Source organism: Notechis scutatus, chromosome 2, assembly GCF_049901735.1.
Source record: "Notechis scutatus isolate UNSWTSFEM ecotype Mainland chromosome 2, rNotScu1.2, whole genome shotgun sequence".
In the NCBI taxonomy this organism is placed as follows: Eukaryota; Metazoa; Chordata; class Lepidosauria; order Squamata; family Elapidae; genus Notechis; species Notechis scutatus.
In genome coordinates this window covers 117,341,324-117,355,807 of record NC_142010.1, presented here as the reverse complement: position 1 = coordinate 117,355,807, position 14,484 = coordinate 117,341,324, and the positions used below count along the sequence as shown (strand labels likewise).

The window sequence follows — 14,484 nt, the reverse complement described above, 5'->3', positions numbered from 1 at the left end:
GCAGAGAAATGTCCCCCCCCAAAGCAATTAATGCAGGCTGCATGGGAACACAAGGCTGCGCTGCCCACATGGCCTGCCCACCCGCTGGCTTCCATCCTTCAGCCAAGCACAAACCTTACCTTGAGTAGAGCCATACGAGCTAGAACTGGAAGGTAAGACCAATGGCAGGGGAGGGAAAGTCTTGGTAGGAAAGTCAATCCCATATTCCAGAGCTGCAGTAGCCACAAGACTGGCCCTTTGGTCATCCCGGAGCAGCCCCTGCAGTCCATGGCAGGCTGGTGCATCCGGGTGAAGGAGCAACTGCTCCGGGATGATCAAAGAGCCAGTCTTGTGACTACTGAAGCTCTGGAATATGGGACTGACTTTCCCACCAACATCAGCAAGCCACCGTCAGTCAAAATTCATTGTGGTCCGTGGGATTTAAAATTATGAGTTTGGTGGTCCCTGAATGGACTTCAGGGTTGACAACCCCGATCTAAAGAGTTTGTGTTTTCATATCTGCATTATTCCATTTCTCTGATGTTAGAATTTTCAGTTGCTTTCCCATTCATCCTTCCATATATTCAAGCTCTATTTTAGGAGGATGTTAACAATAATGGCAAAGAAGTATCAGATAACAATTTGCAGAAGAAACTATAAACACTGGTTTTAAAATAATTGTCACTTTTAAAAATATACCTTTTACATAGCACTGAACCTTCCTCAACATATCCAAGAGGACTCCCAAATATTTTTGCTCCCTCTTGACATGCAATAATTCCTCTTGTCTCAGATCTACAACTTTTTCCAATTTCGGTCCTTCAGGTAATTCATTTGAGTGAGATTGTTCCGTGCATTCTGTAATCAAAATTGGAATTTTATACATACATACATACATACATACATTGCATAAGCAGATTAAAGGATTCATCAGAGAGTGCATAGTCAAAAATATTTAAACAATATAAAACATTAAACCCATCTAGGCAACAGATAACCATAAACTCACAATAGCAATAATCCTGAAGTTCTAAAATGCCAAAACGTTAACAATGTGTAAAATTTAGTATTCTTTGGAAGGACATTCTAGGGGGCATTGGAGTAAGTCTTTTTTCTAGACTAGGCCATTTCATACACAGACCATTTCCTGTTCCAATTTGCCCATACATTCAGTGCTTTCATGATTTTTTTAAAAATGTGAATAACTAAAGGCCTCAAGGAGCCCAACATACATACAATATAATAAGGGGTACAAGAATAATACTTCTGAAATGAGAGCAGCGCCACTCTAATATAATAAACTAATATATAATAGCAGTAGCAATAGCACTTAGACTTATATACTGCTTCACAATGCTTTACAGCCCTCTCTAAGCAGTTTACAGAGTCAGAATATTGCCCCCAACAATCCCGGTCCTCATTTACCAACCTCAGAAGTATGAATCCCGGTCCTCATTTACCAACCTCAGAAGTATGAAAGGCTAAGTCAACCTTGAGCTGGTGAGAATCAAATTGCCAAACTGCAGGCAGCCGGCAGGCAGCAGAAGTAGCCTGCAGTACTGCATTCTAACCACTGTGCCATCAGAGCTCATTAACTAATATAGATAATCAATCAATCTCCTCAGAGGGACAGAGAGAGACGAAGGAAGGAAAGATGGAAAGAAGAAAGGAAGGATTACACAGAAGTGTGAAAGCACAAAATGAATCCCCCCAACCCCATTTTGTAGCCTGGGCTGATAAACAAACTACAGGTAGTCCATGACTTACAGCAGTTCATTTAGTGACTGTTCGAAGTTACAATGGCACTGGAAAAAGGCACTCATGACCATTTTTCACATTTATGACCATTGCAACATTCCCATGGTCACATGATCAAAATTCAGGCACTTGACAAACTCATATTTACGACAGTTGCAATGTCACAGGTTCATGTCATCCCCTTTTACGACCTTTTGACAAGCAAAGTCAATAGGAAAGCCAAAGTCAATAGGAAAGCCAGTGTTACTAACTTAACAACTGCAGTGATTCACTTAACAATTGTGGCAAGGAAGGTCAAAAAATGGGGCAAAATTCACTTAACAAATGTCTATGTAGGTTCTCCAGCATCCAGGTCATAGTTGTCCCAAAGCTGAAGAAGCTTCCTAGATGAGAAGCAAAATGTCTTCAAAGAAAAACCAAAAAAGTTCAGTTGCCGCTTGAAAAAGCACCTTTGGGTCACTCAACAAATGTTTTGCTTAACAACAGAAATTTTGGGCTCAATTATGATACTCTAGTTGAGGACTACCTGTATTCCCAATCCCCTTATATTTTCTCACATCTACAAGGATAATGGTACTACAATTCACTGAACAGTTCAAGAAAAGCAGAACAGCTCCAATTATTAATTTAATAGATTATTAAACAAATATCATGACATTAGGCTTATTCTAACACTTCCTGATGTACAAGACCAACAAAAATGGAAAGTAGAAAACATAACAAAAATTTAATTAAAATAAAAAAAACCCTAAGGTAAAATCAATAATTAAAATAGCTAACAAAGAAGAGCTTACCACCTCTTCCTAAGTACTGAGAAAATTGGAGCCAAATCCACCTCTTTAGGGAAGTGCCTCCCATTGCTAGACCACCACACAAGGCCCCTTTCTGGTGTGAAGCAGTATATAAGCTCGCGCAGCTCCATTTGCACAAGCCGCCTGCAACTGCATGTATGCTTGCTGGCTGTTCATGTGGAACCATCCCCTACCCAGAGGTGGTATGTTTGGGGAACCGGCAAATACCACCTCTGAGTGGAGATTTTACAGTATCCTTCCCGTCATGTCCACCAAGCAACGCCCACAGAACCAGTAGTAAAAAAAAATTGAATCCCACCACTGCCCGTACCCCACCGGTCCACAAAGCCAAAAAGGTTGGGGAACCCTGCTCTAGCAATAGCAATAGCACTTAGACTTATATACTACTTCACAGTGATTTACAGCCTTCTCTAAGCAGTTTACAGAGTCAGCATATTGCCCCCCAACAAACTGGGTCATTTCACCGACCTCAGAAGGATGGAAGGCTGAGTCAACCTTGAGCCGGTCAGGACTGAACTGCCAAAATGCTAGCAGCCGGCAGTCATCAGAATTAGCCTGCAGTACTGCATTTTAACCACTGCACCACGATGGTGCAGTGATTAGAATGCAGTACCATCTAAGACAGTGGTGGCTAACCTTTTTGGGCTTCTGTGCCAAAAATTGTGTGCGCGCTTGCACGCTCGCATGCCAGAACCCAGAAGGCAATGCGCGCCCCCCACGCATGTGCGCGCAAATCCCCCCCACTCCCACCACCTTACCTGCACTGTGCCTCACAGCTGATTTTCAGCAGGTTTGAGGCCTTTTTTGGCCTCTCAGAGACTTGAGGAAGGCTTCTGCAGGCTTTGCAGGCCAAAAACTAGCCCCGTTTTGTCACTTCTGGTATTTTCAGAAAAACAGGGAGTGACGAAACGTGGCGAGTTTTTGGCCTGCAAAGCCTGCAGAACCCTTCCTCAAGCCTTTGGGAGGCCGAAAAAGGCCTCAAATCCACTGAAAATCAGCTGTGAGGTGCGAGCATGTGCAGTGACGTAAGTTTGCCTACAGCTCACATGCTAGCACAAATGGCTCTGCATGCCACCTGTGGCACACGTGCCATAGGTTTGCCATCACAGGTCTAAGACGACACCACATAAAAACAAAATATCTATTTCTTTATTGTCCTGGTGATCTATGATTTCATAAAACCCAATTAAGTACATAATTAAACTACATTCATTCAATTTATCCCTCTCTCCATTTGTATAAGTAAAAGAGACTTACTTATGAATTGTGTCTTATACTTTGCAATTAGCTCCAAATGCTTAATCTGAATATGGCCTTTTACAAGTTGATAAGCCGCAGTTTGAAACAAAGATTCAGCGAGGGTCATTAACACTCGAGCTTCATCAGTGAATTGGTTTAGAGTATTTTCTTCTGCACCTATCAAATATATTTTTAAAAAAATAAGAAATATTTGGAGGCATTAAATTGCTCAAGTTAGCTACTTTCTTCTTGTCACCTAAAAACAATTCTGTGCAAAATGACTTACAGGTAGTCCTTGACTTACAATAATTAGTTTAGCAACCATTTGAAATTATGACTATGCTAAAAGGACTTACCATCTGTGTCCAAAGTTACAGCCAATGCAGTGGCCCCATGATCACATGACTGCAATAATGGTCACATGACTGCAATCTGGGTACTTATGACAAGTTGCCAAGCACCCTGCAACCATGTGATCACCATTTGCAATCTTCCCTGCTGGCTACCCCTGGAAACCCTCTGCCTCTGCTCTTTTCAAGGGGCTTGCTGAAAAAAAAAAAGGACTGCCTCATTGACAGCAAGAAAATTCAAATTTCTCTGTCATGATGAGTTTTGCTCTTAAAGGAGCAGCAAAAACTTGAGTCTCACTGCCAAGCAGTGTTTTTGCTCCCTTTGTGAGCAAAGAAAGGGAGAGACTCAAAAAAGGAGCAAAAAAATACTCTATTTTCACCCAACCTCTTTAACAACAAAAATGCTGCCTGACAAGATTGATTTTGCCCCACATGGGGTGAGGTGCCTCCAGCAGGCAGGAGGATAATGAAGCCCGTGGGCTGAAGATCTGAGCTGCTTCTCTACAGCTCAGCCCTGTAGTTCCCTTCCGGGCACGGAGGGGAACTGTCTGCATCCCACTGTCCACTTAACAACCACACCTGTAAAAGCCAGGATACAGTCATTAGGCTGGGGTTAGGTCATGTAGTAAGACACATTACAACCACCTCAGTGTATGACTATGATTTTGGGCTCAATTACAGTCGTAAAGTCAAGGATTCTCACTTTCCTATCTCACTTACATTCCTATACCTCATTTTTTAGCCCTGTACACAGATGTAACTCTTATTATTTTTGCCAAAGGGGAATCTTCTTAAAAAAATAATATATATTCTTTCAGTCAAAACATCAATGAACATTCATGAAGTGGATTACTAATTTATCATAGTTTCACACAATATACATGTATCAAATATCCAAATGTATGAAATATCCAATACAACTCCTCCATTATTCTATATTATGTAGCTATTTCCTGTTATGTAGCTACCTTTGATCATTTAATTATTCCCTCGAACTATAAAAATAATTCTGTAAATGATTTACATACGATTGAAAATGAATATATATTTGCTGTCCTGCCATTCAAACAGATGCTTTAGTATACTTTGAAAGTCTTCAGAACGTGTCCCTGTATCATCCTTTGGCCAGGATTTTATGATGGCAGCAGATATAATTTTACCTAGCTTGTTCCGATCATATTTAGATATCAACTCAAGCAGATTCTGTTGTTTCTAGAAAAAATATAGAAAGAAAGTAGTATTAGGCAGTAATGAATTCAATGCATCACACAATGATTCTGTACCTCTAATCAAGATTGTCACAAAATTCAGTTATCATGTAGTGGGACTTCCCCACCGGAAATGTATTTTTCCTTCCATGTGAATTTTTCTTCTACTTACTGAGATAGATACTGCTCTTAGAATAGGGATAATCACAATTCTATAAAAATGTAGGCTCCTAATCTGTTATTTCTCAATTTACAACATTTTGTTTAGTGACCATTTGAAGTTACAAAGGCACTGAAAAAACCTGACATATGGTCATTTTTCACACTTATGACAGTTGTAGCATCCCCATGGTCATGGGTTCAAAATTCAGATGCTTGGCAACTGACTCATATTTATGATGGTTGCAGTATCCCGGGGTCTTAACCTTTTGTGACTTTCTGACAAGCAAAATCAACGAGGAAGCCAGATTCACTTAACAAATGTGTTACTAATTTAATAACTTCAAGGATTCACTTAACAATTGTAGAAAGAAAGGTTGTACAATCAGGTAAAACTCTCTTAACAAATGTCTTGCTTTATCAACAGAAATTATGGGCTCAATTGTGGTTGTAATTCGATGACTACTTGCAAACTGGAACATGGTGCATGGGCAGGATTTGAAGGCCCTTCATCTCACTTTTCTATACTGTATCTATAAAGACACTGCTACCGTTACTCCAAGTTAACCAATCTTCACTTATAAAAGAGACAGAATGACCTTGAATAGCTGTTAGAAATGGACTGAGAACAAACATGTGAATGTAAGTTCCTATTCATAAGAGTGAGACTCAATTTCTGGAACAAAGAAAAGACTGTGACAAATATTTAAAAACTTAATCAGCAGAATCAGCTAGTTTAGTATATCTTATTTATAAATAGAGGTAATATATACTAAAAAAACTAATTTAATGAATGGAAAAACATGAAACTATAGGTCTATGGTGTGTTACAGTAAAAGGTATTTTTAAAAATCCATGCTAAAATGTTTAAATTATATCATTGTGGCAAGGACACATTACAGGTCAGGGTATGATGTATGTTGGATTGTATGCAGAAGTATAACCAACACTCAGCTACAATCAATCATGAGATGCCCTCACAAGGCAACATACTGGTCTCTGTGTCCTGCCTGCTAAGATGTATAGACAATGCATTTATCAGCCAACTTGGAAGGAGAGGATGGCATATGTCTCGAAGGTACATTGCTTTAATCTGTGACTATCTGAAGTATAACAACCATCGTATTTACTGAAAGATCAGACAATATTAGATAAATTACCTGGTATTACAAAAAATTACCTGGTATGCTAAATCAATAGCTTCAAGGGCACAATGTTCAAATATTTGCAAAATCACAGAATCAAATTTTTGAATTTCCTCGTAGTGACTACAGTAGATTTTAATTTGTTCAACAGCTCCTTCCTAATTAGAAAGCATCAAAACAAAACACAATTTGGGATTACAAAATATGTACAGTCTCCAAAGTGGAGACATACAACAGAAGAATTTATGATGATGCCAATAAGACCTAAACATAATAAACTGTTTTTCAAAATATATAAAATATATAAAATAAAATATATAAAATGTTGTTATGCTTGTTCAGGATGGAAATAGGACATAGGGTACCATATACTATTATTTTTTGCAATAGTCTTTCTACAATAATTTGGCATTTATACACTTAATTTTTTTAATCGGCATACTTGAGAGAATCTCAGAGGGTTACAATCTCACACACACACACACACACACACACACACACACACAAAACGTCCATCGTACAATTAAAATTATATAACAATTAAGCAGATCCCAAACATTAAGCCACAGATAACATTATTTTTTAAGACAGAAATAAAATAGATGGTGACATCTTTAGATCTAGTTTTCTCAACAATTCGATGTTTAATAATTCCTTAAAGCCTAAAAGGTATGAACTGACTGGATTTCAAGGGGCGGGGAGATTCCATAACATTCATGCTGCCACAAAGAAACCTTTGTAGACCTCCATTCCCTAAGGAAATTGGAGGAAATTATTTGTTTGGAAGAAATTCCATACTTAATTTACGTCAGGTGCTTCATTCGAACTGAAACCAGATGTTCTGCATGGACAAGTATCTGCTCAGATATGAAACTGAGGTCTAAACTTGCCACTTATACATGTTGTACCAGAGATTATTTGGGACATGTCCCTGATTGCCATGGGGATCATGAACTCCCCAAGATTGAACTCACTAAAACATGAGAAGTCTCCAATACCAGTCTGAGAACAAATCAAGGGGTTCACAGAGAGCATCTGTCATGGTAGCTGACACACTAGAAGGATACCCAAGTTGTCCCCACAACCAACTTAACATATAGGCATTTATACCCCATTATCTCTTGGTATAGTGCCCCTGGCAACAGGCACAATCTCTCCAAGATTTAATATCCTCCATCCTCTTCAACCCTGCTGGGGAAGGACCTGAAACCCAGGAATGCAATTCTCTGGGGAGGCAATAGCAGCATCCTCGTCAGATCTCAATAAAGCATACCAAAAATGCATTTTCTTCCCAAAACAAGTCTTAGACAAGAAAGAGTATAATAAGAGACTTAGTTCAGATAATTTAGAGACTCTTACAGACATTATCTTAACAGACATGATATTAACTATCAAAGAGCCCAGTAATGCTGAGAACTGTAATCATCACACATTTCAAAGAAACCAGGTTAAGAAAGATGGTCATAGAAGCAAAGCCAATAATTGACTTGAATTGTATAGTTGTGCCAAGCCATATTTTAACCATTAACTGATGAACAGAGTACATTCATTGAGCAACAACCTGTACAACCACACATCAGCTCAAAGCAAATGGTAAGTTGATATTACTTTAGTGATTCATTCTTGTCCCAAATCGTATTTTGCTGATGCTAGAAATTCCAAGGAGTTTTGCCAGATATGACAGTGATCAGACTAATCTTGGTTTAATAACAATAAAAGAAGACACGTCACAAAGGTATTATAGAAAAGCTTTCTATACATTTCAAATAGGTTATCTCAACTACATCTTAATTAATACAAGCAGATTAACATCACGTTCATATGACACTATATACCTACATACCTGTTTAATTCTGCTTTTCAAAATTGACTTCAAAGTTTCTTTCCAATGTTGAGAATTACTGCTGTTAGGAAACTTTATTTTCAAAAAGTGATCCCATACCTACAAAGACAACATTAGTTTAAGTTTTAAAGCCACAAATAAAAAACTGTTTAAGATGGAAGTAGGAATGAGAGTATTTATGCTACTCAAATTGAAACATTTAACTTTAATGCTAGGATATTTCATCATCTATTAGAAAAAAATACAAGCGTTTTAAGAACTGGAAACCTAAACTGAAGATTTATTGTCAGGTTAAGCTCCACCTTCAACCTGAAGCAAACTACAATTTCAGATCCTATTATGACTTCAGGGAAGTAACTATGAAAACATTGTTCACAATTTCTAGAATAAAATAGATTAGTTTTCAACTTTGGTCTCATCTTTTCTCTATCCTCTAATATTTCTGAAGTAACACTATGCAAACTTGAGAAAAATATTGCAACTGGTGACATGCCTCTGACAGGCTAGAACAGGGGTCTCCAACCTTGGCAACTTTAAGACTTGTGGACTTCAACTACCAGAATTCCTCAGCCCTTGGGCTAGAATGACCAACAGAGATGCTGGTTCACTTCACAATGCACACTGCAATAATTCATGCATTAAATGCATGTTTAATTATGCACGGTTTCAGTAAGGATTACTGATATAAAAATGGATAGGAAAAAAAAATTAGAACCACTTTTAAAATAAAAATAAAATAAAAAGGAAGTTACAAATCACAATGTTTTGTATAAAATCTAGATATACTGCAATTCCAAAACACAAACCTCAAGTTCCTTTCTCCAAGAAAACGTAACTGATCTTGTTTCCAGCAGAGATTTTGGAAGACAGTCATGAAACCAATTGCTAGTAGTTTTACAAACATTTTGGAATATTGTTTCAGCAAACTCCATTTCTAAAACCTGTCATATGAAAAATAAAATATAATTTGTTGAATGAAAGAGAGAAGCCCATTTCCTGAATCAGCATAAGTAAAATTTTAAGAGAGGAAAATCCACTTAGAGGCAGTTACCAGTTATTATCTCCAGTAATAGTAACACCACCAAGACAACATTTGTCTATCTCAGGTCCTTGGGAAGGACTCAGTGGGTACCTAAAAGGCCAAATCCAGGGTAAACATCTGTCTGACTATGAGATGAACTGTAATTATAAAGGTAGATTTAATACAGGTAGTCCTCAACCTGTGACCATTATGGTCTTAGAATGAGTCACTCATATGATTGACCTGATTTTTACGACCTTTTTTGCAGACATCAAAGTCAATAAGTGACTGCTACACTTATTGTCATTAAGTGAACACCATGGTTGCTAAGCAAACCAATTGTTCACTATGGACCGGTTTTGCCAAAAGCCTAAAGTAAAAGCCAATTTTCAGCAAAACATGGGATGACCATGGGAAGCTGCAAACAGCCATATGTCAAGGATTACCTTTATAAATACCCATTCAAATCAAATTTGGGTGGTTTACAAAATATGATACCAGTAGTAAATTAAATTAGTTAAAAACATAGATTAAAACAAGACAGCTCAGATCATTTTAATCTGAGCCGCCTTGTTTTATTCTATGTTTTTAACTACTTTAATTTACTACTGGTATCATATTTTGAAAGCCACCCAGCACAATGGCAACATCAAACACATTAACACCAAGCCTAGGATCAAAGCTAGATTTGAAGGGCTTTTTGAAAATTCAGGAGAGAAGGGTTCCTCTATCACTGGTGAGGATGCTGTTCCATAGGGTAGGGGCACAAAAGAAAAGCCATATTTCCTAGGTCTCTATGATTAAGCTTGCCAATGGGACTCTCTACTACTTCAGCTATAATCCTAAAATGCTTGGGAGAGTATATCAGGCATCACAGAATGATCCACTCCATAGCTTACTGAGATCTGTGAAATTTGACCAAGGAATGGAAAACCCATAGTTCAAACCCTCCATGGAAGTGTTCCTTGGTGTCCCTATGGCTATACAGTATCTTCTGAACATACCAAAGCAGGGAATAATACATATGGTTAGATTCAGTATAACCCTAATCTGTGCCAAATCTATGCCAGGTTTGAGAATAGTCTAACTGCTATCATCCCATTAGGGATGTGAATTTCAAGACAAATTACTTTGTGAAGTTTAAAATACTTTACAGGAAGTCTTTGACTTGCAACCACAACTGAGCCCAAACTTTCTGTTGCTAAATGAGACAGTGGTTACATGAATTTTGCCCAATTTTGTGACCTTTCTTGCCATAGTTAAGTGAATCATTGCAGTTGTTAAGGTAGTAACTCGGCTGTTAAATGAATCTGGTTTCTTCATTGACTCTGCTTGTCAGAAGATAACAAAAGGTGATCACATGATCCCAGGACACTGCAACCGTCATAAATATGAATCAGTGGCCAAGCACCTGAATTTTGATCATGTGACCATGTAAATGCTGCAATGATTGTTAAGTGTGAAAAATAATCATAAGTCACTGTTTTCAGTGCCGCTGTAACTTCAAACAGTCACTAAGCACACTGTTGTAAGTCAAGGACTACTTGTACTTCTATCTGCCTGAAGCACTCAAAAACAGTGATGTTTTCATATAACTACATCACCAAAGTTATTTGTCCCAATGAATTCCCACTAGGTCTGAAATGGATAGGGTTTCTTGCTTGAGCGGAGGTGGGACTAGAAGATCTCCAAGAACACTTCCAACCTTGTTATTCTGTTTTTCTAGTCAGTTTCAGGCAGATCAAGAAAGCCTTTTCCACACTTGTCTTAATGAAATATTAAAGGGCAAGAGAGAGAAGCTTACCTCTGATGGTACAAGTGCAAGAATTCTTGAAACAATCTCAACTGCTGTAGCTAATAACTTGTATTGTGATATTACTGGAATCCGACTGCTGCATATCTGATGAAGGTTGTTGAGACAGGCAAAAACAGAGCATCTCCAATCTTCTTTCTGAATTGTACTGAATTGCAGAAAGGTTGTATATTTTTTGCAATTAAGAGACACCAGAAATGTACATTAAAATATGCATAACGAAACAGACTCAAGAGTTCAAAATGCTATTTGCAATGAAAACTAAGCTTATAGGAAGGTAAATATGTCTCTTCATTTTCATAACCAGGATACATCCCCATAGTTGATTTTTTGAATTAGGAAGTCTTCTATAGAAGCCATTTTGTGAATATGAACACCACTCATTCATAATTTTCCAAAGATGTGCCTCACCTGGAAAAGTGGCCTACTATCAAAATTAAAGAGAGCCCTAACAAAATACTGGTAGTCTTGGGATTATCACAGCACCTGGGTCGATTACAATCGAAATAAAAGCAATTGCCACTGATAAGGGATGCAAACATAAAGTGACTGCATCACTTAGTGATGGCAATCCTGTGTGCCAGCATAACCTTAGGACTATTAAGGGGGAAAAGGCGGGAGTTCCAGATAAGGTGTGCAGGCAAAAGGGGGAGGGGGGCAAGTGCTGGGAAGTAGGGAAGGTCTGGCAAGGACCATGGGGGAGTAGACAAAGGTAGCATGGAAGCATAGTGGGCCAAGCAAGGGTATCAGGTGGGCTGGCTAGGATGGGTGCTGGGAAGCAGGGGAAGGTATCAAACTCAAACAATAGAGTCACACGTGAAAGGCTCAAGTTGGTCACTTTATTGCATTTTACCTACAGTACATGAATTTCCCCAGACTGCTTGTCTTCCCTTGGGAAAAGAGAAGGAATGGTTCCATGGAACCTGATGGGGGGGTGCCAGGCCTGGGTCTCTTGCAGCTGTGCAACTGCTTAATTCCTCCCCCCTGACTGGCTGGTCAGTCCTATTCCTCAACAAAGGGCCAGCAATGGCAGCAGGCAGATGCTAAAAAATGGGGGCAGGGAGGGGTTGTCCATGGAATATCATACTCTATAGTGGAACTCCTCTATAGGAAGGAAGAGTGCGGTCAATTTTTTTTCTTTTTCCTTTCCTCAAAATCACTTCCTACTTTTGTTCTAATGGTCTCCAATTCTCCTTTTCTAGTAGAAATATTCCAACCATGAAATGCTAATCATGGCACTGTCACACGAAAGTGGCCCTTTGTGGCCCTCCCAGGCCCCATTTTCAGCTGCAACAGCCTCCTGCAGCCCTCTGCCAGCGAAAATGGAGCTCAGCCTCCCGGGCTCCATTTTCACTGGCAGAGGGGTAGGAAAACAAACTAAAAACAAAACCAAAGGAGAAATGTTTCCTCTTTTGCATTTGAGCATGCAAGAAGGGACAGGAAAGGAGAAAGGGAAAAAGGAAAGAAAAAGATGGGAAAATGGGAAGATAGCAAGGAAGGAAAAGTAAGGGAAGGAAAGAAGGAAGGAAGGAAGGAAGGAAGGAAGGAAGGAAGGAAGGAAGGAAGGAAGGAAGGAAGGAAGGAAGGAAGGAAGGAAGGAAGGAAGGAAGGAAGGAAGGAAGGTTATAATGAGAATAAGGGAAGCTCTGAGGAAAGTCCTGCCTTAGCACTTGGCCACCAGAGCTGCCCCCAACACAAGTGACAAGCTGGCCATGCCCACCCTGGCCACACCCACCCTGGCCATGCCTACCCCCACCACGAGGTCATACACAACCCCGATGGGCCCTCAATGAGACCGAGTTTAACACCGCTGTCTTAAAGCGTTTTTATACACTAGTGTTTGTGGTTATTAAAATAACATGTAATCTTTTATGACTAGTTTATCTATCAAGAACAATCCCTTTGATGGAATACTTTATCGTGCACGGAGGCATCATACTTCCTTTAGACAACAAGAGCCACATAGGCCATTTTGCCTCATAAGGCTGGGCCACATTTTTGATCAGCAAGTCAGCTTTGCAAATGGCGGTTTCTGAGCATGTTCTCTTTAGAAATTGTACAAACATCAGCTGCTTATTCCAATACCTGATTAAATCAAGTACCTCCTCAAAGTCCTGAGGACCTCTAGTTGTGGGTTACCATTTTCAGCTTGATAAAACAAAGCTACATAAGTGATTAACTATCAATTTTTCTATTGTTTACTTCAGTGAGGCGTGTTCTAAATGAATGTTTTTTTTAAAAAAGTACATGCATTTTACTTACATATTTTTTTCTGACAGGATGTGCAACAATTTTTCTAAAAGCTTTTCTACATCCTAAAACAGAGGAAAAAAGATTGGATTAAAAAGAATCAATATTTTAGACAAACATCTCCCAGTCAACTGGCTTTGTACAGTTTACTGCTTAAACAGATTGGTGTGTGTGTGTGTGGTTTTGTTTGTGTGTTGTGTTGCCATGCACCTGAATGCCTCCATTTGTAAGAAACACATCCTGCCCTAGAGAAAACTTGGACAATTAATGGATCTAAACATAAATACTGCACATTTATAAACTTTGCCTGCATTGTGTAGTTATGCATTCATGCCTGTGAGTTATTGTATGCAATTCATGGATAAACCAAGAATTTTAGGTTGCAAAATACTAACAAAAACATGTTTGACTTACCCATGTATGGGCCTATCTGCAAGTATATATAGTAATGAGACTTTTGTCTTCTCCCAATACCTCCAAGTAATTCTCCATCAGCTACCTAACTTTAATCTACATAACTTGTATCCATGTGCTCATTTTGCCAGAGAGCTTACAGCGCACTGTTGCCTACCAATGGGCAAGAAACTAGTGCTCCTACCACATTCACCTTTTTGAGAGAAAGATACAGAGAGGGCCTTTCTTTGTACAGAATGGTGGCAATGGTTTATTGGAGGTTGTAACAATTGAGATTATGGAGGAAAGACTTAGGGAACCCTCTTGTGAGAGTCACAGATGCCCAGCCACCACAACTCTGTACATCATTCTGCAAGCATGCATCATGGAAAGCAGCGATTGAAACAAAATGTGGGAACCTCAACAAATATGATTTTTTTTCCCCTTTTCTCTTGGTTGGAAGGTTTATTTGAGAGTGGATACAGGTAGTCCTCAGTTTTCAAGCATTCATTTT

At 39.0% G+C, this 14,484-nt stretch overlaps 1 protein-coding gene across 1 annotated transcript in view; it reads right to left on the bottom strand.

Moving 5' to 3' along the window:
- RNF213 (ring finger protein 213) overlaps nt 1-14,484 on the bottom strand; it is a 125,092-nt gene that overhangs the window by 76,515 nt on the left and 34,093 nt on the right. The window contains exons 13-20 of the mRNA XM_087955966.1: nt 13,590-13,642; nt 11,319-11,475; nt 9,300-9,434; nt 8,494-8,592; nt 6,686-6,808; nt 5,167-5,350; nt 3,807-3,965; nt 679-837 (exon numbers count right to left, since the gene is read on the bottom strand). Of these exons, the coding sequence (XP_087812092.1) occupies nt 679-837; nt 3,807-3,965; nt 5,167-5,350; nt 6,686-6,808; nt 8,494-8,592; nt 9,300-9,434; nt 11,319-11,475; nt 13,590-13,642 (1,069 nt within the window). The remainder of the gene's footprint in view (nt 1-678; nt 838-3,806; nt 3,966-5,166; nt 5,351-6,685; nt 6,809-8,493; nt 8,593-9,299; nt 9,435-11,318; nt 11,476-13,589; nt 13,643-14,484) is intronic.